Source organism: Macadamia integrifolia, chromosome 1 (genome assembly GCF_013358625.1).
Source record: "Macadamia integrifolia cultivar HAES 741 chromosome 1, SCU_Mint_v3, whole genome shotgun sequence".
Classification (NCBI taxonomy): domain Eukaryota; kingdom Viridiplantae; phylum Streptophyta; class Magnoliopsida; order Proteales; family Proteaceae; genus Macadamia; species Macadamia integrifolia.
Window position 1 is genome coordinate 2398846 of NC_056557.1, and position 22931 is coordinate 2421776.

The 22931-nt window shown below is 36.4% G+C and overlaps 3 protein-coding genes across 11 annotated transcripts in view; all 3 read left to right on the forward strand.

Moving 5' to 3' along the window:
* LOC122082807 (delta(7)-sterol-C5(6)-desaturase-like) overlaps window positions 1-992 on the forward strand; it is a 9432-nt gene extending 8440 nt beyond the window's left edge. The window contains exons 3-4 of one of the 2 annotated variants that reach the window (XM_042650617.1): window positions 411-729; window positions 825-992. In XM_042650617.1, coding sequence (XP_042506551.1) covers window positions 411-706 — 296 coding nt within the window. In that variant the 3' untranslated portion in view covers window positions 707-729; window positions 825-992. Of the gene's footprint in view, window positions 1-410; window positions 730-821 lie in introns of both variants that reach the window. The other variant, XM_042650690.1, reaches the window with a different exon arrangement.
* A 4666-nt stretch (window positions 993-5658) lies between these two features.
* LOC122084871 (protein SAR DEFICIENT 1-like) lies at window positions 5659-9686 on the forward strand. Its single transcript, XM_042653296.1, has 8 exons — window positions 5659-5902; window positions 6062-6137; window positions 6629-6678; window positions 6776-7275; window positions 8213-8373; window positions 8465-8665; window positions 8825-8924; window positions 9051-9686. Exons 1-8 carry the CDS (start codon window positions 5811-5813, stop codon window positions 9287-9289), a joined length of 1419 nt encoding a protein of 472 aa, XP_042509230.1. The 5' UTR covers window positions 5659-5810; the 3' UTR covers window positions 9290-9686.
* Window positions 9687-12329: 2643 nt separating this feature from the next.
* LOC122081648 (chloroplastic group IIA intron splicing facilitator CRS1, chloroplastic) lies at window positions 12330-22840 on the forward strand. 8 transcript variants are annotated; one of them, XR_006141157.1, is made up of 11 exons: window positions 12330-13433; window positions 13821-14298; window positions 14516-14646; window positions 18157-18507; window positions 18617-18773; window positions 20175-20467; window positions 20620-20679; window positions 21517-21743; window positions 21981-22131; window positions 22224-22284; window positions 22434-22840. XR_006141157.1 is itself a non-coding variant. In XM_042648848.1 (8 exons), the coding sequence occupies exons 1-8, from the start codon at window positions 12534-12536 to the stop codon at window positions 21610-21612; spliced, it is 2466 nt and encodes an 821-aa protein (XP_042504782.1). In that variant the 5' UTR covers window positions 12330-12533; the 3' UTR covers window positions 21613-21908. The 8 variants fall into 8 exon arrangements, 1 of the variants encoding a protein (XP_042504782.1); XR_006141155.1 differs by having other exon boundaries at window positions 21981-22284; XR_006141153.1 differs by having other exon boundaries at window positions 22224-22840.
* Window positions 22841-22931: the final 91 nt, after the last annotated feature.

Sequence of the window (22931 nt, forward strand, 5' to 3'; positions counted from 1 at the left end):
AAAAAAAAAAAGAAAAGGAAAAAACTATCCCAACCCAACCTCCCCAAGATGAAAGCAGGAATTGATCTTTGATGGTCCTTATCTGTACACTAGGCAGGCACTTTCAGAAGTTTGTCTATTGGTGACTATCTGGTGATATTTAACACATCACCAAATCATAATTTCTTGCCAGGTGGCAAATATGGGTGGATCAATGTGATAAAGATGTCACACCCATCTCATTAGTCAATTTTCAGACTCACACAAGAACTTGAAGTTCCTCAAATGTGAGTCAAAAGTAACATAATAAGGATGCCACTGGTTTACACTAATATGAAATGATATTATTGTAATTTTATTAAACTTTAAACTCACCTTTTAAGCATTTCATATTCTTGGTTAGAGCTAAATTTGATGATTGTTTATTTCAGGTTTGGCATTCCATCCACTGGACGGGATATTACAAGCAATACCACATGTGGTAGCACTCTTCATGATTCCAACCCATTTCATGACTCACATTGTTCTCTTATTTATTGAGGCCATATGGACAGCAAACATTCATGACTGCATCCATGGCAAGGCATGGCCTGTCATGGGGGCTGGCTACCACACAATTCACCATACCACATACCGTCATAACTATGGCCACTACACAATATGGATGGATTGGATGTTCGGTACTCTTCGTGACCCAATAGCAGACTCACCAAAGAAGGTGATGTAATAGACTCGCCTACCATGGAGCTCCCTTTTACATTCTCTCTCTCTCTCTCTCTCTCTAATGTAATAGACTTGCCTACCAAGGAGCGCTCTCTCTCTCTCTCTCTCTCTCTCTCTCTCTCTCTCGTTGTTTAACATGCTTTGATCAGTTTTTTTGAACTTTTTCTCTTCATTTGGTTGAAGTACTTGTGATGAGAAATGAGGAATATTCCTCGGATGTGGGTGATATAGGTTGATTTCTATCAACATCTTTTCTCTTTATTATCTTAAGAAAGTTATACTTGGAGACAGAAGCATCTATATGTTTGAATGCATCCTCAGGCCCCCCTCCCTCGCCAAAGAAAAATCAATGCTTCCAAAGACAAGACTATAGATTAAGGATGTGAATTTGTAATCGAAACCGTTTACCGAAATCGAACTGATCCATTTACATCGAAATCGCAAAACCGTTTAGTAAATGGTGCGCATGTTTTTAAGTATCGGTGCGTATCGTGCCGTATCGGCCGATATGTATCCGTATCGGTAGGCATCGGCACGATACATATCGATACGTATCATGAAAATTTTAAAACCCTTATGTATCGATACGTATCTTACAATACACACCGATATGCATTGATACACCATCGATACGCATTGATACTCACCGATACGTATCAATACTCTATGAAAAATTCAAAATTGAAGTGAAATGTACGTTTCAGTATGTATCGATACGTATCGGTGCGTATCGGTATGTATCGACCGATACACACCGATACATACCGATACGTACCGATATAGTCATAAAATGGCCAAAATGGGTAATTTAAAAAAAAAAAAATATAATTTTTTGAGGTGTTTTTGTTGCAAAGTTGCTGCCAACCATTTTTCTTTCTAACTAAAGTGGAAATCAAGGTTGAGAACAAGGATTTTACATTTATGGGACAATTACAAACCTTGGATTCTTAGTGCGATACTCTCAATTTACTGTTTATGCATAATACATGTTATATATAATTTTTTTTAACTATTTTTTTATGCAAATGTGTATAAAAAAGTGTTTCCTATCCATTTATGTGCGTATCTTTAGCGTATCTTAGCGTATCTCCGATACGATACCCTTCGATACGTATCTTAATTTTGACCGACCGATACGATGACCGATACCGATACTTTAATCCTTGATGGTGCGGTTATGGTTTCAAGTTTCAGGCTGATTAGCTAAACGGGTTGGGTCCGTTTTAACTGCGAAACCTGTTGGTTTCAAATCGAATTGAAACCATTTAAACCAAACAGTTTAAATACCGATCCGATTAATCTGTATAACAATTAAATAAAGCAGGGGCAGTAATCCGTATAAAATTAAATTAAGTGCCCATCCTGCTTTGGTATGATTTATTACAATTCAGTTTAAGTTTAGGTTTTAGATCATTAATTTGTAAACCATATATGTTATTATGTTATTACAAATTGAGTGTTTTGGCTGAATCACCTGTCATTTTAATATTTTATGCTGTAGAAGGCTGGATTCCGATGTTGTATGATATTAGTTCTATATGTTTGAGAATGGCCATGCAAAGAAATAACACTAGATTATCAAATTAAGACATACCATTGTCAATATATAATCTCTTATTGGTGGTTACCAATTATTTTTGAATAAGCTTATGATCTTCAGTTTAGAGATTGTTGTAAGTTATAACAAATCGATTGTGAACTGTTTTACAAACTGTATGGAATAAACCAAAACTATTTAAAACCGTGAAAGCGACACTATTTAGAAATCGTGGAAACTAAAATCGTTTATTAAATGGTCACAATTTTAGAAAGTAGAACGGTTTAGTAAATGATACGGTTATGATTTTAATCAAATAAATGTGAATCGAATCAATTCGCACTGTTTAATCTGAAACTGAACCGATTAACACCCTTATAGATGACTGATGGTTGATCCAGAATTTTGCTAGTATATTTGATCATGTTTGGGTTGCCAGGTTGGTCATATAAGCAATGAAATAGAATGAAAGTGAAGATGCTGTCTACCTAACCTCTGCCTGACAATACAATAAAGAATGAGGATTTTTTAGATGTCATTGTGGGGTGAGATGGTGACAACCACATCAGAGGAAAGGAATCAGTTTGGACTATGCAGTTAACCCTCTAATATATATATTTTTTTTATTGGGTGGAAATTCCAAAGGTTTAGATGTCATTGTGAAGTGGAAAACCCGTGATCCATGTCCATGGTGATTTCTTTCAGTCATTGAAAACCATTTGGTTTCAGAGAATTAGGAAGACCAGTCAATGGCCCTCCTATGACTTTCAAATTAATGGCTAAAACATATTCTAGTTCAAATGATAGCGATACTATATAATCTATCCTTTCAATTCCAATTAAATTAAAAATAAGGAATATTCATTTTCAAATCTCTTTGGACGCGCTTATTGTGATCTTGACTCAGTCATCCATGGAAGATCCCTCATGTTGATAGTCTTTGTGAACGATTGATCGAATGAATGGCTGCAACAATTAAGGGTTTTACTAATTGGCGATCCCATTAATGATTACTTATATTAAATCGAGAGAGGTCTCATATTATCTAATTCCAAGTTTGTAAACGTTCCATGAAACTAATTAACTATCAAGTCAAACTGTTAAACGCAGCTATAGAAGCATTAAAAAAAAAAAAAAAAAAAAAAAGGAGTACTAGAGATTATCTTAACACCCCCAACACTACCACCGTCGCCTCCCACCCACCTCTCTCTCGCTCTCTCTCTCTCTCCCCCTTCTTCTTCAATGCTCTCTCAACTATGTTAAGACTACATCACCAGATTTCTTGTTTTTCAAATTCCTCCCACACAAGATAATGTACTTGAGTTTCAACTCTGTCACCTATAGCAACTAAATGAAAGAGCATACAAGAAGAAAAATAAGAGACAGAAAACAAAATAATCTCTGATGACTTATATGTTACAAGAAGAAAGAAATTATAAAATGGAATCATAGCAAATAACTTCCATTTTTATTGGGATCATTTTTTTTTTAATTTATAAATCTTCAGAATATTTAAAAATAAGATAATGGGTAGTTTCTTTCGGTCAAGGGCTTAACAAGTGTCAACATTTAACTATTATTTTGAAAGACAAGACGTGTCGAGAATCTAGTATCTCAATTCACTTACGTGAAGATTCATCGGACTCGAATAGTTTGTGTCAAATAGGGGGACTTTTAGTCATTTCAGCCCCCTTTCGTAAGAGGGGGACAAGGCTATGAATGATGCATGGACATGCACAAAACCTTTGGCCTTTTTAATTACTTTTCGTGAAATATAAGTTGGTTGGGGTGGTGGGGTGGGGTTTTAAGGCATCTTTGTCCTTTTCTTTTTCTTCCAAACATGGTTTCTAACCCAAGGTGTCATTTGAGAAAATTTCTATTTTGCAAGAGTGATTCTAAACTAAAAATGTTTTTAGTGATTCTATTATTGAGGATGTGATTCTTTAGTGTAGAATGACGTTTGGTAACATAGAAGTGTTGCTGCTCTTCTACCATGTCAATATCCACTTTTTCCTGGCTTTTCCCCGCTGTTTACGGCTTCCTCTACTTGTTTCATTGTTCTTTCGCAATCAGCCATGGTGCACAGTAGTGGAGAGATCGGAGAGAGATGAGAGAGACATGGGGCATGATAATCAGTTCCTGCTATATCCTTGACCTGTTTTGGTGTTATCCAGTAGGCCAATATGGACGCATCTGCGTCTAAATGTTTGTCATTTCAGTCTATTTGGATTGCGAGGGAAATTGAAAGAAAAGAAAATGAAAATTTGTAAATATAAAAAGGAAACACTTACTATCATTGCCCAACATGATTATATAAACTAGTTAAATTTCATATCAATATATCATATTTAGTAATGATATTTTTTAGATATTATTTTTATTTTACTTTAATTTGAAAAATAAAATAAAATGAAATTTAATAACAAAATATAAAATAATATGAAGTTACCCACATAACCATATCGGGTAATTTTTTTTTTTTAAAAAATAAAAGATGGATTAAGTGGAAAGATGGGAAGGAAGGTTAAAACTAGATTACAAATACGATCAGTTCTAGCTTTAACGTCTTACTGGTGAGCCACTGGAACATTCTACATTGTTTCTAAAAATTACAAAATTTCCAGCCACATGTTTAATTAAGATTCAACAAAAACTACACATTTTTCATGCCTGCTTTGCTTTCCAAAGAGTGATAAGTTCTTCATAGTCAGTTCAATGACTCCAAATTGAGACATCTGTGGCTCCTAATTGCTGCATCTGTAACACTCCTTCAAGAATTTCTCAAATATCATAAGATGGAGCCTCCATTTTTGTTTTTGAAGTAATTTTTGGATGAATTTATTAAGTGGGAATACAAAATCAACCATAATTGCCAAACACTCTCGAAGTATTCCTACAGAATAATAATAATAAAAAAACCACCAAAATCACTCCGGCACAGTGTTGTCAAATGGCACCTAAAAGCAAGGTAATGCTTGGTCTGATCCGGTTCAAAAGACCAAAAATATCTGGTTTTTAAGATTTGCCATGGCGTGGAAATTGATTTGTACCATGTTGTGTCAAGCTTCTTACGTCTAACGCGTTAGCCCAAATCTTTTGACGTTCTGCCTCCACTCACTCTCTCTCTCTCTCTCTCTCTCTCTCTCTCTCTATATATATATATATATATTCTCTCTCTCTCTCTATATATATATATTCTCTCTCTCTCTATATATATAGAGAGAGAGAGAGAGGAAGAAGGGTAGGTTTGACTTGGTTGGGAGACTGACGTCGTGAAGTTTACATCAGGGAGCTATGGTCACTGGGAATCATCCTGGTTGCTGCCCAGTTGTTTCGTCTCCTCTTCCCAGAAATTTCTGTTTCACCCAATATTTAATTGGCACCTCCTTGCAATTTATATTCACTTAGCATGTCGCACTTCCTCAGATGAGCTGCACCAACACCAATACGGCAACCTCTGCAGTTACCCAAAAGCTCAAACCAGTTTTCTAACGCTTTCTTCATCTATCTAGCTATCTCCATCATCCTAGCTTGTCTTAATTACTCCCACACAGTTCTCCAGCAACTAAGAATGGCGGCCAAGAGGCTTATTGATGATCAATCCCGTCGTGAACCCAACGACCAAGATCCCAAAAAGAGGAGAACTACACCTTCTTTCGCAGCGTTAGTATCTAATTTCATCGGAAAATTCTATTTGATCCTTTCTTTCTTGTATCTCTTTTCTTCTATACAAACTCTTTGGTGCAATTTGTTTTTGGAATCTTAATTATTTTGAGGGAATTGTTCTAAAGTGATTTTTGTTTTTTCTCTATCTTTTGACAGTGTAATTGGAGAAGTTGTGATGGTGCAATATTTCCAGAAATTTGTTTCATCCTTGGAGCCATTGCTTCGAAGAGTGGTATGATGAAGAACAAACCCTCTCAAAGCTTGTTTTATTATGACTTTAGTTTTGGTTTAAATGACTAAATTAGATTATTTAATCCAGGCTTTCTCCTCACCTTGTATTAATCACTATCCAGCCAACTTGTTTTGATAATTCTTCTCTAGTTAGTACTTGTTGGTTTCTATTAATTAGTACCTCTTAAGCATAGCTTAATATAATAACACATTAATATATATTAACACTAGCTAGCTACTTGACTAATAAAAACTTATATCACAAATTAATTAACCCCTACTTGTTATTCTTGAGAGATTTATTATTTTCAATCATCTATGTTGATCATATTAAAAACATTTTTTATATGCTGCTAGCTGTTCTTGATTAGGATCATCAGAAGTCTTAACAGAAACTATAAATTTAGAGGAAGGAGTCATGAAATATACTTTAAAGTCTTCTATTTTTGTCCCAAGTGTTCTTAAGATAATCTTATCAATTTTTGACTTTAGGTGAATGAAGAGGTGGAACGTGGGCTCAGACGCTGTGCACGTCTCTCTAGGTATACATAAATGAATAAAAATTAAATATCTCACAAAACGCTTACACCATATTGGATTAATATAGCTGATCATTCTTGATTAATTCTTTTCTTATAGGGAACCCTCACTGCAAATCAGAGCTGCAGCAGAAGCTTCAACCTTAACACTTAGCTTCAGCAAAAAACTCTCACTTCCAGTCTTCACTGGAAGCAAAATTGAAGATGTGGAAAATAGCCCACTTCAAATCCTTCTCATGGACACCAATGGTGATCGGAGTATTCCAACTGCTTTACCTTGTCCTATCAAAGTAGAGATTGTTGCTATCGATGGGGACTTCCCCTTGGGGGACAGTGACAATTGGACTAGTGAACAATTTAACAGCAAAATTGTCCGAGAAAGAGAAGGAAAGAGGCCACTGCTCACAGGAGATCATGTGGTTGTCACTGTAAGGGATGGTTTTGCTATGATATCTGATTTATCATTTACCGATAATTCGAGTTGGATTCGAAGTCGAAAGTTCAGACTGGGAGCAAGAGTGGTACCGGGGAGTTGTCAAGGTGTTAAGATCCATGAAGCAATGACAGAACCCTTCATGGTTAAAGATCACAGAGGAGAGTGTAAGTTTATCCTATCATTGACGTGTTCATTTGAATTTCAGATTTTTAATCTTTGGTTTGTTTCTGTTCTAGAAATGATCACTAATTTACTTTGACTCTTACTGATCTGTTAGATTGTATTAACTGGAACATTTCTTACATTTGTTTTTGTTAGTACTTTGGATTGGACTAAGAGAGGGAATAACATTTCTGTCATCTTCTTATCTGGCCAATATATTTGAAAGGGAAAAATTACGTTCTAAGGTGTTAGTGAAGTGTTGTGCTTCACTATTTGCATATGGGTGAGTTCAAGTGATTGAGGGCCAAACTATCGAGTTTGGTAATAATAATAAATGCGATAGATGTTGAACACTGCTCGTAAATGCCTTGTAGCTACCTTCCAAACTAACCCTTATCTTATTATTACAATTCAAACTGATGATAAGTAAGGGAAATGGCTGAAATTATAAAGATTTTATATTTTATATTTATTTTCGTATTATGGAATTGATGAGGGAATAAGGATTCTTAAGTGAAGCCGATTTGATGTTTCTTGCTCTTAGGCTTCCTTAACTGCTTTGTGGTCAGTTTTCTGTCAGGCCATGGCCAAGATAAAGATTGGTGTGTTAGCTTTATTCCATGATTAAAACCGACAGAAAGTCAAAAAGAAGAAGAAAAAGAAAATTCTAGGTAGATTCAGTATAAATCCAAAATAGGTCAAAATCAATCCAATGTTTGGTAAGCATGGGAAACAAGATGTGGTCACTGCTTTTTTCGAGACTTTAGTAGTCTTGATCTCATGCAATCAACCATAAAGATTGATTTAATCATCAACCAAAGACCATGTACTTCTTACTTTTTAACATTTCTAGGATGCTAGCTTATGAATCTTTTTCTCTATAGGGCAAATAATGGAATTAAAGTTTGATTTCCTTGTTCTAATTACCTATCTCTACAGTGTACAAGAAGCACCATCCGCCATATCTGGAAGATGAAGTTTGGCGTCTTGAGAAAATTGGGAAAGATGGGGCCTTCCATAGGAAGCTAGCTTCAGAGGGCATCCACAAAGTCCAGGACTTGTTGAAGCTGTGGGTCGTGGACAGCACAAAGCTTAGAAAGGTAATATATATACTTTTTTTGGAAATGTTAATAATAGATGTGTTCTTCATTCATGGCTACCTATGGCTCACTGCAATCTCTATTGTTGTAGATTTTGGGTGGAGGGATGTCGGACAAGACATGGGAAGCAACAATAAAGCATGCAAAAACGTGTGTGATGGGTACCAAGTTGTACAAATTCGATGGACAAGGACTACATTATTCCATTGTCTTGAATCCTATATGTCAAGTTGCATGGATCATTGTCGACGGTCAATTCTACAATACCCATGATCTAACAGGAGCCCAAAGGGTATCATATTATGACTTCTATTTATTTTGTCTGTATGTATGTTATTTTATTTTGTACTATTGACTTGACGTTTAAGATATTAATATAAGTAGGTGACATATGTATAAATCCTTCATCTTATAATATATATTGATTATGTTTCTATTTCTATATCTGTAGGCTCATGTTCAAAAGTTGATTAGAGAAGCCTACATGAAATGGGATTCGTTGGAAGAGTTTGATGGAATGGTCAATGAGAATATTGCTCCGCAACCATTAGGTATTCAACTGATCTATGTATCCCTTCCTCTTTTTATTTGTCCTGTGCATGTTTTGAGATCTGGTTAATTTCCTCTTTAATTATATCTATTAGATTTACATCAACTAACGAACACTAATTGTGTAGGTGATATGGAGGTGCAATGTTTGAATCATCATCAAAACATTGCGAGGTTGAACCACCACAATACTTTTATTACGGATACGTTCCTCGTCGAGGTGCCCAATGGAATCATGGAATATGAAGGAGATCAGCCACAAAATTTGACATATTTTAACCCTCAAGTTGGAAATACAAATGTTTACAACATACCGGAATACTCATCAGAGCGTGATTCAACGCCACCACGGATTTACTTCAGTTGAAAATTAGTTCAGTCACACAACATACATTAGGTCAGCATGATTTCATAAAAGGAGAGGGTTGTTTGAGCAAGAGGGATAGTTGCGCCTTCACACATAAATCTTTCTATTCTCTAAAAAAAAAAAAAATTATGTGACAAGGCATAGATTATGCTGCTTGCTCAAAGAACCTTTTTTCTGTCATGAAATTCTCTTTATAAGTCGCCGCCCTAGGGTGAAATTTTTGTGGCTTAGGCGCAATAAATAGTTTATTATGTGATTTGCAACCATGATGGTCATGAATGATGTATGCCTTCCTTTTTATCAGTGTTTACGTTTTTCTTCCATCCAACCAACAAAAAATGTTGTTGGCTGTGTATATATTCAAATCAAGAAATATATTTTTTCTTTTGGTTTTAAATTTAAAGGGCATTAAAAGCCACAAAAGTGGACTCCGTTCATTCGCCCTTGTATATTTCATTTCGCATTTCTTATTTCCCAAGTGTTGAAATTTAAGGTTGACCTTTGATAATTAATATGGTTAGGTCATCCGAGACATTATAAATATGAATCGAGGGAATAATTTGTTTTTATTTTAATCTTAATAATCTTTAGGTGAAAAGTTTTGTGCACGGTCACGCACAGATTCTTAGATGAGGACAAAAGTTTCCATCTTAATGATAAAATACCCTCAATTTATTTTATGAAATTTCATGCATAAAATCTCCTATGCATGAATCTCTTTCCTTTTATCAAGCGAAGTATTTGAGATTAGGTAGATTTGAAGGCATATAGAAGTTAAAATAGTGAAAAATCTGCCACAAAAGATAAGAAGGATATATTAAAATATCAAGGAAGAAGGAGATGTGAAAATTTGCTTTATTAAAAGAATTAGAAACAAAGTGATTACGTGGAGTTTGGATATTTTATAAAATTTGGCTTGATCAGGACAAATTACCCCGTAGTCAAGTCAACAATGGGCTTGGGATTGTCTTTCTAGAAGGATTATCCTTTGTTTGGAACCGAGATCCATGGCTATGTTTGGTTCCAGGGGAAAGCATGGGAGTAAAAGGGATGTAAAGTGCTTTAGCATTTTCCCATGATAGTAAAAATTAGTTTTTTTTTTCGAAATAGTCTTATTTCTTTTTCCTCATTCCCTTCAAATTTTTCCCAAACTAATTATTGGATTTGTAGACTTCCTTTGGCGGAAAAAGAGGTCTACATTATTTTCAGAAATAATTAATTTATCATTATCCTTTCATTTACCATTTTACACTTGGCACTTTCCCAGCCAACCATACATGTATATGACAACAAGAAAAACATTCACTACTCTTAATTATCATTTATTTCACTGTACCATATATGTTACTGGAGGCAATTTTCCTTCACCCTTGGTCAATGGAGAATTCTTTGACCGAGGAATTCAGATGGTGTGTAAAGAATATCCGGAAAAACTTCACACTATGAGAGGTAGAGTATTTATGATCTTAGATTGATGTACTTCTTTTACACCCACAGAGCTGAAAAATTTGAAGATGATTCTCTTGAAAAAGCAGTGTGGAGAACCTAGTCATTAGGAGGGGATTACAACTTATGATTGGTCAATAGGGGGAAATCAATGTAAGAAGGAAAAAAGAAAAAAAGATGACAGCTTATGCCTCTTAATCATATGTGAAAGAAGTACTCTTGATATTGTATGGTTACAACAACAATAATAACCTTATTCCAACTAAATGGGGTTGGCTATGTGAATCCAATATGGTGAACATAGTAGCAGAAATATAAGATAAAAGAAGTGTAACATGGAAGTAGAAGACGATACAAGAGATACGGTTTAGTAGTAAAATTAGGACAGCATCCTAGGAACATCCCCTACAAGGGGTTAGCTACGTGGGTCTTTGTTCTCCACATAGATCTATCTGTAGTCATACTAGAATCCAACCATACCAATTGCATATATTTCCTTATCACTTCGTTAGTATTAGGTCTGCCTTTACCTCTTTTGAAGCCTTCTATGAATCTGCTTGCTTTTCTTTATTAGGGCATCCATAAGCCTCCGTTGAACATGACCATACTATGTCAATCGACTTTAATGGAACTTGTTTTGAATCAGAGTGGCCACCACTTTGTTAATTTTTTATACAATCATTCCTTACTCTATCCCTCTGAGTGTTGCCACACATCCCACATGACATCCTCATCTTTGCTACCCATAGTTTATTCAAATTACTCTTCTTGATTGTCTAATCTCTCTGCCCCATAAGTCATAGCTGATTGTATTGCTGTCCTATAGAATTTTTCCTTGAGTTTTATCAACATACATTTGTCACATAAAACTCATGACGTATTTCTCCATTTTCATCCCCACTTTAATTCCATAAAACACATCATCTTCTATATCCCCTTCTTGTTAATAATTGACTCCAAATATTTAAAATAGTCTCTCTGTAGTAGTCCCGATCGCTCAGATTCACAACCTCATCACTGCTCCTAACCTAACTAAAGGAACACATCATATTGTGCAGTTAATGCTCCTAATTTAAAGATTACATAAGATGAGGTGATCTGGTTAGACTATTGTGTTTACGAACTATAGATTTAAGAATTGTATAAAAGCAAAGAAATGAAATAATAGGCAAACCAAAAATATAGAGCAAGGATTTGAAGTAACACTATGACAAAACATAAAAAATAAACAAGAACTTTCATATGCAAGGAAGCAAAGAAGGGTTTGCATTTACAGTAGCCGAATCATGGGGATGAAGGAAGGCTTGAAGTACTAGTTTTTTTTTTTAACTTAGACAATTATAAAACTTGGTTTGAAGGATTAATATACAAATATTTAAGTTTTTTTAATCTCAAATTACGAAGTCAATATAATTATTTACCAAAAGAAAAAAAAGACACATATAATTGAACCAATTTTGGTCTCAACTTGGCTTTTGCTTGATATCGGAATCAATGGGGAAGCACACAAGCATCCAATCAGGAATCCATATGTCTGATTATAGGAGTGCGCAACCAGATAGAGATCTTTTTTCCCATAAAAATTATGAGGAGACAAACAGATCATAGATTGGACGGGTTTATGGAGAACTGATTCAGTAACCCGAATAATTTTGTGGTGTCAAAAGTGCGAAACTGTGAATATGAGCCATCGGGTGAAGTGTGGTGTACTTAGCAATCAAAGCTACTAAACTGCACAAGAGCACTATCCGCAGACTGAGCATCTATCTCTGTTCTGCAAAAAATCTTCAAGGCTTCAATGTCCACTGCCACTTTTCTCTCTGCTTCCCTTCTGTCAAACACACCCAATTTTTTTAATTGCTCAAATCCAAGTTCATCATCAACTGCTGCTAGAAATGCCATCTCCGCCTCTTCCAAGCCCCTGTGCCGAAATCCTCCCAGAAACTTCAATTCTAGTTATCCTTCCAAATCTCTCAGGGTTCCTCCATGTGAAGCAAAAACCCTTTTAAAAAGCAGCAGCAGCAGCAGCAACAACAACAATAGTGACAGTCAATCCCCAAGTTCCAAAGTTTTATTTCTATCAGAGACCTTGTCGAGTTCCAATGGTTTCGTTAAGATGCCTGCAGCTCCTTGGATGAAGGGCCCTCTTCTCCTTCCTCCCAGTGAAGTCCTAGACTTCTCCAAAAGCAAGAAGAAGAGTAGTTCCAAAGGCGAAGATGATGAAAACTACGATTCGTGGTTGACTGAGAAAGTTAAAGGAGGAAGAGGGAGGCAAGCAATGCGTGATATAGTTCGAAGCATTACCAAGCTTAAAGAAACCCGCGATTCAGAGGTACCCCATAATCTACCAGAGGATGGAGAATTTGAATTTCGGGTTTCGCTCGACAAGGTTGGTGGAGATGGGAATTCGAAATTGGGTGGGAAAATGCCATGGGCCAGGGGTGAGAAGATTGTCATTCCGAGACCGAAGAAGGACAAGGTGGTGACTGCGGCGCAGTTGACTCTTCCTAAAGTGCTTCTCAAAAGATTGAGGATTGAAGCAGCGAGAATGAAGAAATGGGTGAAGGTTAAGAAAGCAGGGGTTACTCAAGCTGTGGTGGATGAAATTAGGTTTATTTGGAGGAACAATGAACTTGCAATGCTTAAGTTCGATATACCGTTATGCCGTAATATGGATAGGGCTCGGGAGATTGTCGAGGTTCGTGTCTATTTGATTTTTGATTGACTTCTTCATTTCCTACACAGAATTTGCTCAATATTGGGCTGTTATCTCTTCACTCTGAATTGAAGCTTCATATTTAGTACTGTACATAACTCATTTGGACCTACAGCTCCATTTGTTCTTGGGGAGGATTATTTATAATGCAAAGTGTGGATGCCTGTATTTTCTCGGTAAAGCTAAAGAAAGAAATTGAAACCAATTTGATATATCATGTAATATATCTGTTGACTTGATAAACTGTTCCAGTTAACTCCTGTACAAAAGATTATATTTATAATTTCAATTCGTATTTGCATGTGGTGCTTTTTTATTACAACTGTTATGTGGGTATAAATGCTTACCCATATTATTGTTCTTAAACAGACGAAAACTAGAGGCTTGGTTGTTTGGTGTAAGAAAGACACTCTTGTTGTTTATAGAGGATGCAATCATCAATCATCCACCTTGAAAATCATTCATGGGGAGTCAAAAGATCAGATGACTACATCTCAAGTGAAATCTGTTGGGTTTGCAACAATTGATAATATGGCTGCGAAGGGCAGAATACTTGATTCTCTTTCTAGTGGTTTTTGTGTTGAAGAAAATGAGGCTATGCAATCAGTAAGTGGGACTCTATATGAAAGGGAAGCTGACAGACTTCTGGATGGTTTAGGGCCTCGTTTTATTGATTGGTGGAGGCCAAAACCATTGCCTATTGATGCAGACTTGCTTCCAGAAGTGGTTACTGACTTTCAGCCTCCATTTAGGCTGTCTCCTCCCAATGAGAGACCAAAGCTCACTGATGATGAACTGACATACTTGAGGAAGCTTGCTCGACCTTTACCCACACATTTTGTTCTTGGTAATTATCTTTCCTCACTACAGATTTGTAAACTTGCTATAAGAATAATGTTCCTGTGCTTTCTGTAAGTATTCTTCTTTTTGGACTTTGACGTGCACCTTACATAATATACAATGTGACTAATTGAGGCTATTTTCTCTCTGTGTGTGTTTCTTTTGTGCGATAATTTCTATGGCATCTCTTGGTTGGGTTCTTATTCACTTTGCCTTTACTGAAGGAAGAAATAAATATATTCAAGGCTTGGCTGCTGCCATCTTAAAGTTGTGGGAAAAGAGTCTTATTGTGAAGATTGCAGTGAAGTGGGGAGTTCCAAATGTGAACAATGAAGAAATGGCATCGGAGCTCAAGGCAAGTTTGGTAACAGTGAACTTTCTATTAGTGTGGTATTTGTGGTAAGATAGTGATGAGATCCCTCCCTTAGGCATATAATTATTTAATCTAGCCTCCTCATTATACAGAGTGGCACCGGTTTTTTTTTCCATCACTCTTGACTAGAGTAGGTTCTTTTAGTTATTATTATTAGAAATATAAAAAATATTTGCATGCTGTAGCTTCATGCTGCTGAGATATTAGCATTACTGCCTTATCATTTGAAATCATTATAACTTATTAAGAGAGGACCCAACAAGAATTCAAGTGGCAGCAGAGGAAAGAAGAAATAAAAGCTGTTCTAGTACACAAATGGTAAATTTGCAGGCGGGAAAAATAAGGTGTGCATACATTGAGATATAATTTGGTACGGGTATAGAAGCTATGTTGTTTATGCAAATTAAGATTTTTTATAGATAATTCTATTGAGATTGAAGAACTAGGTATAAATTAAGACTTTCTACAGATATTTGGCATTGTAATGCTTTCTGTTTTTTGGGTGGGGTGTTGTGGGGAAGTTCGGAGAAACTTCTGTTTTGATGGATATAGCAGTCTTATTGGCAGTTGTCTCTGTATTGATTTTGTTTCTATTCTTCTGTTTTTCCCTGTTAGTTTTATCTGTCTTCTTAATGTAAGGGAGATTTAGAGAAATTTATAAATCTGGGTTTGGCATCTTCTCTTGAATTCAGAAGTTTGATCACCCTCGATAATATAGGTTATATTCTTTATTTCTCTGACAAGCAACCAGTGAATATATCAATCATCCATTCAAATCCACTATTAATCACTTCAAAATCAGAACTCATTCAATGTTTCGCCATTTTCTGATTAACGAGTTCCCATCTACCCCCATGAATGCCAATTTTAAGTTCTTGATTTAAGAACATAGATACGTCTGAGAAGAAACCTCATACCTGCCTAACCGTTGGGCTCATATAGTGATATTAGGAGAGAGATTTAAATATGTCCTTAAACAGTCAATAAGAAGTTTCCTTAAACAGTCAATGAGGAGAAACCTCTGCTCAGCCTTATTCCAAGTTTCAAGTTTTGTCAAATTCTAACTTTGATCTTTGTTCAATTTCCCCTTCCAACCTTATTTCTCTCTATCATTTAATGGTGATTCCAAATAATCTCCTTTCGTTTTCTATACCCCCAAGCTTAATTTCTTGTTAGATTGAGCCATTGCTACCATTTAGGTCATGTTGGACAAGAGTGATGCCCAGCTGCTTTTGCAGGACCCAACAGCCAAAAGCGGCTTGCTGCTCACAGGTCAGTATTGGTTGAGGTGGCAAGCCATATTTTAAGCTGTTGCCCAGCCCTCTTCCAGGAGGCGGCCAGCAAAAAGTGCTGAACGCCTGCATAATCCAAACATGTGCAAACCGAGCTCAGACACGTGTTACAGCCAGCAAAGGAGAGAACACACTGGTCCACCTCACATCCAAACACACTCTTAATCCTGGTTGAGAATTGTGGGATAATCTACTTATGCCAGGAAGATACAATAAAGTGCATGTAAAGTTGGCCTCACTATACACAGATTTCATGTATAATGCAAAAAACCCTGGTTATTAGCATCCCTATGAATGTAAATTGTGTTCTTCTTGATCAATAGTCAATGCATTTGAAAATATTCATTCTAATATAAGATGTGATAATATATTTGAGCAGTTGGTGATCCATCATTGGTGTAAAAGTTTAGATCTGCCTTAGCCACGTTTCCACTGTGAGAGGTTAGAGCTTGCAAAGCTTATAAAAGAGTTCTGGGTGTTGACACTTTTACTTGGGCTTGAACTTTGTCCTCACTGTTTACGTGATAACCAAGTACTATCGTTGATTATCCAGCAACCACTGTCACCTCCCCACTTCCTGAAGAGGAAAAGAAAAAAATTATTAGAAGATTTGGGGTACCAACTACTTACTGATTTCTATGTATCATTTCCACTTAAAAGTGGTCTTTTCCCTCTGAAACCAAAACTCATCTTCGTCAAGCATTTTTATTTTCTAGTTTTTCTCATACTCAGGGTGTTGTTCTAAGGTAGTTGATAAATCATCATCTTCATAAAGAGTATGATGACGTATGCTAGGCTGAAAAGACAAACACTAGGAAACCCATGAAAACCAGAACTGAGAAATAGGGTCAGAAACTAAATGGAGTTAGAATTAACAAACCCTACGTCTGATGGATATGAAACTAATATAGAATACATGAAACTAGAAGCTAAGAAAATAAAAACTAAGATAGCTTGTAGTAATTCCACATGTGGCAGCAACATGGGCCACATAACCAGCCAAAATACAAACTCCAAAAGCTGCTGATCGATGGCTGCATATGGGCTCTTGATGGGCTTGAGTTATGACCACCGAATGGACCCAAGTCATGGCCTATTGTGGGCTGGTTATAACTTAAGTTATTGTGCCTAATTAGGGGCCTAATTGGGTTGGCCCTATGGTTTTAAGTATCTCCGATACCGATACGATACCCTCCGATACGTATCTTAAATTTAGTCGGTCGATACGATACACATCGATACGATACATTGAATTTTTTAAATCATTTCGTATCGATATATATCCTACAATACATACCGATATGCATCAATACACCACTAATACACATCGATACGATACGACATGTCTCGATACGACTCTATGAAAAATATAAAATTGAGGTAAAATGTACGTTTCGGTATGTATTGGTGCGTATCGGTGAGTATCGGTATGTGTCGGTATATATCAGCACGTATCGGTGAGTATCGATATATATATATATAGGTACGTATCGGTGAGTATCGATACGTATCGGCGCTACGGTCATATAATGGCCAATATGGGTAATTTTTCAGAAAAAAAGATTTTTTGAAGGGGTTTTGTTCCAAAGTTGCTGTTGGCCATATTTCTCTCTAACTAAAGTGGAAATCAAGATTGGGAACAAGGATTTTACATTTATGGGACAACTACAGACCTTGAATTCTTAGTACGATATCCTCAATTTAGTGTTTATGCATAATACATGTTATCAATAACTTTTTTTAACAAATTCTTTATGCAAAAGTGTTTAAAAAAAAGTTTCCTATCCATTTATGTGTGTATCTTTAGCGTATTTTAGTGTATCTCCGATACGATACGATACCCTCCGATACGTATCTTAATTTTGGCCGACCGATACGGCGACCGATACCGATACTTTAATCCTTGGTTGGCCCTTTTGGTTCTTTCCCCTCCCATGTGGGCCTTGTACTGCATCAGATTGTTTTGTTTTCCACTTTTGATGGTGCAGATGCAGGTTATTGATTTTGAGACTATCATGATGCTTCCCTCCTATAATTGAGAGTCAGAGCTTATTTTCCCAATATCAATGATTTCTTTTTTTTTTTTTTTGGGGGGGGGGGTTGGGGGTGGGGGTGGGGGAAGGGAGAGTGATTTGTTAGCCTTGTTTGCTTTATGTTTGTGAAGTTGTATGTTGTTGACATGCAAGTATTATTGTGACAGCGTCTTACAGGAGGAGTTCTGATCTTAAGGAATAAATTCTTTATCATACTTTATAGAGGCAAGGACTTCCTTCCTAGCAGAGTAGCAAATTTGATTTCGGGCAGAGAAGCAGAACTCAGAAGATTCCATCTGCAGGAAGAAGATGCACGTCAGAAAGCATTTCAATCTCTTTATGTTACTGATGACGCACTCACAAATGGTAGCACTGTGGGAACTTTTTCAGAATTTCAATATATTCAAACAAAGTGTGTGCACCTGGACAGTGGGAATGGGGATCTTGAAGTCAAAATTGAAGCTGAAAAAGAGAAATTAAAAAAGGAGCTTAGAAAGCAAGAACGCAGGCTTTATATAGTAAGCTCCATTTTTGTTGTCTTATTTACTTATGACCTTCTGTCTCTCTGATAACTGAAAAAGAAGCTGCGTGTTATTTTTATTTGGTCTTTAATTTTTATTTTTGCAGCTTAAATCAAAGATAGAGATATCAGAGAGGCATTTAGCTAAGCTAAATTCAGCATGGAAACCTTCTGAACCAGTTGCAGACAGGGAAATGATAACTGAAGAAGAGAGACAATGCTTCCGGAAGATAGGCCGGAAAATGAATAGATTCTTGGTACTTGGTAAGATGATTTATATTAGCTACAATCCTTTGTTTCTTTTTCTCAATTAAGAAGAAGAATTTGATTCCCCTCCAAGTTTTCATTCACATAGATATATTGGGTTAAAAGGAGCTGTTGCAACTGTACAAGCTTGGGCTACCAACATGACAAGGTTTCCAAATCCGAGGGCAACCAAATCAGGGGAAAAATAAAATACTGAAGATTAGGAGTGACTCAAAACCAATCCCCGCACCCTTGGAACAGACCCTGCAAAAGCAAGACTTCCACTGGGTTACATCCCTTTAGATATACAGGATGAAAAAAGCCCTGTGTAATGTGGATATATTCCTTTTCTTTCCTCAAACATTACCTCTCACCAGGGTTCATCTTCTTGTCCTAGATAGTTTAGCTAAATCTTTGCATTTGTATTCCTTAAGATGTTCCTTGGTCTCCCTTAGCTTTCCGTTCGGGTTAGTCACACTGCGAAACCAAATGTAGGAAATCCAGGAAAAAGGACCCTGGGCTAATTTACTAATTATAAATTTTGTGCAATCAATTCTGAACCTGGAAGCAAACGTCCAGTTGTTTGTTTTGGTAATGGACAAGAATTGTGTTCTTTAAGTATATCTGGAGCATTCTTCATGTCATTTGATCACATTATTCTACTAAAAAAAAAAAAAAATCTTGATCACATTATTATCCCAAACAACTGGTGTAGGAACCCAGCTGAGTGAGATATTCATAGGTTCAGTAAGCATGCAGATGCATCCTATTAACTGCACTAAACACCCAGCTCCTTTTCTGTTAGCCTGCTTCCATCTCACAATCACCATTTACTCCATCTGCATATGATCCTTATGAACATTCCTAGTTTATTATTCCTTTCCCACGAAATACTCCATACTCCTTTCTACAAAGTGTAGAGCCAACAGAAGTCTCTCTTTGACTGAGTTGAGGACACTATACTCTTGGAAAATCAAAAACGCCAAATGGGAACACACTGACTACACCGAGTGGCTCAAGAAAGTTAGTCCATACCTTGCCAACATGCAATTGATGAAAAAATGTGCCATTGATTCTTCACATAGCAAGCACATTTGGCACACATTGCGTTGTAAAGCCCTTTTCTTTTTTGAAGTATGTCACAAGTGTCCACCTTTTGAAGATATACCTCCCATAGTAGAGGCTTATACTTGGGGGAAACAGGAATATTCTAAATTATTTTAAAGGGAAACTATTAAGAGGGGGTGGGGGGGGATTGCAGGTCTTCCATTTCTTTATTAATCATTGATGCTCTCACTATGTGATGCTGTTCAATGTTATGAAAATTGTTTTGTTTTTTCCTTTATATTTTCAATTCATTTATGTAGCTGGCATTTCTAGATATCCTTAGCTTTATGTGGAGATTACATCCCTTTTCAGGGAGGCGTGGGGTCTTTGATGGTGTAATAGGGGGCCTACATCAGCACTGGAAGCACAGAGAAATTGTCAAAGTAGTTACATTGCAAAGACAGTTTTTTCAGGTTATGGATACTGCAAGACTTCTTGAGATTGAGAGTGATGGGATATTGGTTTCAATTGAAAAGTTGAGGAAGGGCCATGCTATAATTCTTTACCGTGGGAAAAACTATAGGCGCCAACTGAAGTTAGAGCCAGAAAATCTCCTTACAAAAAGAGCAGCATTAGACCGATCACTGGAAATGCAGAGAATAGGTGTAAGTATTGTCCTTCCATTTTCTCACTTACCTATTCGGTTGTTCCAACTTTCTTCTTTTGTAGGGAAAGGATTTTTTCTCCCTCTAAAGGAGTTGAAATTTGGTGGTAAAAACCTTACTAAATCCTTTTTTTCCTCCCTTGTTGGTTGCAGTCACTGAAGTTTTTTGCATATCAGAGACAGCGGACGATATCAGATTTGAAACTTAAACTCGTAATTCCCTTAGACTATGTCTTTTACATCCATTAGAAGAAATATAATATCATGCTGGGGAATATGATGCAAATATGCAATATCCATTCAGGTTTCCATCTATATTTGCAAGCACATGATTTTGTTGTCTCTCACAAGGGTTTTGCTAGCGTAAACCCACTGTTCACAACATGTATACCTCCCACAGAAGTTCATGATTTGTGTGTGTGTGTGTGTGGGGGGGGGGGGTGTTGTAGAAAATGGAAAAACAAAAAACTGCATCAGTTTGCAATTCTTAAATTCCACGAAGAGTTAGGAATTCATGGAAATTTTGTATGACTTTGGGTTCATGATATCATTTTCAACCCAGATTCTGCATGGACCATGATCAAACCTGAAATGGTCCTGTGGATTCTTTGTGTATACTGGAGTGGTTACATTACAGGTGATACCATTTACTTTTAACATGCATAATTTAGTCTAGGAAATGCTTTTGTGCTTGATGACTGAGATTTTCCAAGCAGTAATACTTGTTCTTTCATTTTTTATTCACTTGAAAGAAACAAAAATGCAGATGGATTTACAAAGAAGAGGGGAGGAAATAGCATGAAGAAAATCTAGAAATCATGATTTCTTGAGTAACATTATATGTGTTATCATTCCATCCGTCCTCTTTGTGTTAATTCCTTCATCTTATATGGAGGGATGATGAGAAGAATTTGCATATCTTATCAAGGCAATCATATTTTGTTTCAATGATATGCTTTGCAAGCGGTTGAACAGACTTCAAGTACATACAGATAAATACGAGGGTGACGAGAAACGACCCAAAGTTTGCATTCTGTTGGGAAAATGCAGGTACACACATTTCCTTACTGTAAGGTCCGTGAAATAGATATGGGGTTTGTGACAAGACATCCTGAAGACTCTCCAACTTTCATTAAACCAGGTTGAGTTCTTAATACGTGTGGAGTATGAGGAATTGTTGTCAGAGAAGCGAGGACAATGGGTGCATCTAGTAGACTATTCCTGGAAAAATCCAACTTACTATTCTAGCCTTATGGGAAACATATGCAAAACAAAAGGTACTTCTGTGGCGATAAGAAAATTGCTGGTTTAATTCTTTTTCGTTAGGAACATTTATTGGATTTCAGTACTTCATACTGCCTTGTACATTTTTTTAACACTTCTCATGTAAGAGTACCTTGCCTTCATGTATTGAAACTAATCAATTCTGTCCTTTCTTGATACTTTATTCCTATGTTTAGGTTCTGATACCTTGTACATTTTATTTTATTAATTTCATATTTCTGGTTCTGCAGATGAATCAACATGGATTTCTATGAAAAGAGCTAGTGATTAGCGTTAGGTCGGTAGGGTTAAACAAGCATGTGGATTAAGTGGGTTGTTTACTTTTGAGAGTATACATCATTTCAGTGCTATCTTGCCAACCCTCTCACAATCTTGGAGGAGGTATTAGCCCAATATCTAAAACTAGGCAGCTTCATCAACAATTCTAAATTCAAATGTATTTGTAGCTTCAATAATGTTTGTTCTTGTGGCAGTACCATAAAAACTTTTGACTATGATGGGGAAACTTTCTGGAGACATTGAACGAGAAGATAGGTAAGGATTGGGTTGGATCTACAGGGAAGTAATACTTCCTTCAAACATTTCCACAACTTTACCCATTGGTGTTCGATTGAAAGGATCAGTCTGCATGCTCATAACCTGACCAAACCCTTCTTTCTCACAATTTCCTTTTCTATCCGCAGTGGTTATAAGCCTTTGCAGTCCTAGATACTGTTTAAGACGCTTATAGACCCAAAGTGAAGAATATATTTCACTACCATGATCTACTACGACATCGATGTTCTCTCTTCCTCCAACATTTTCGAAACCACGTCACCAAAGATATAGATATGATCATGGTAGGCTCCAAATTTTTTGACAGAAGAGGATGGTTCATAAGTACTAGGATCACGCTTGCATATCTGAATGGTAAGATTAATTGGGCTTATCTGTTGGAAAGAAAGATGAGGGAAAAAGGGTTGCATGGATAGTGAAATTCTGAGATTTTGGACAAGGGGAAACATGTTAGTAACTGAAAGATATACTGATTTGATCAGTTGTGATTGCTATTCATGAAGCATTATGAAGAGATACAGCTAGCTTGGCGTAAGTACTTGACTGCAAAGTTAGTCACCACACCTTATAATACAATCATTGCTGCAGCAAATATTATTATTATTCTTATCATTAATGATATATAT

Coding starts and splice junctions, on each gene's coding strand:
- LOC122084871 (XM_042653296.1), top strand. CDS start 5,811: ATGGCGGCCAAGAGGCTTATTGATGATCAATCCCGTCGTGAACCCAAC. Junction 6,138..6,628: donor AGCCATTGCTTCGAAGAGTG/GTATGATGAAGA, acceptor TTTTGACTTTAG/GTGAATGAAGAGGTGGAACG. Junction 8,374..8,464: donor ACAGCACAAAGCTTAGAAAG/GTAATATATATA, acceptor CTATTGTTGTAG/ATTTTGGGTGGAGGGATGTC.
- LOC122081648 (XM_042648848.1), top strand. CDS start 12,534: ATGTCCACTGCCACTTTTCTCTCTGCTTCCCTTCTGTCAAACACACCC. Junction 14,299..14,515: donor ACCCACACATTTTGTTCTTG/GTAATTATCTTT, acceptor CCTTTACTGAAG/GAAGAAATAAATATATTCAA. Junction 20,468..20,619: donor TGGAAATGCAGAGAATAGGT/GTAAGTATTGTC, acceptor TGTTGGTTGCAG/TCACTGAAGTTTTTTGCATA.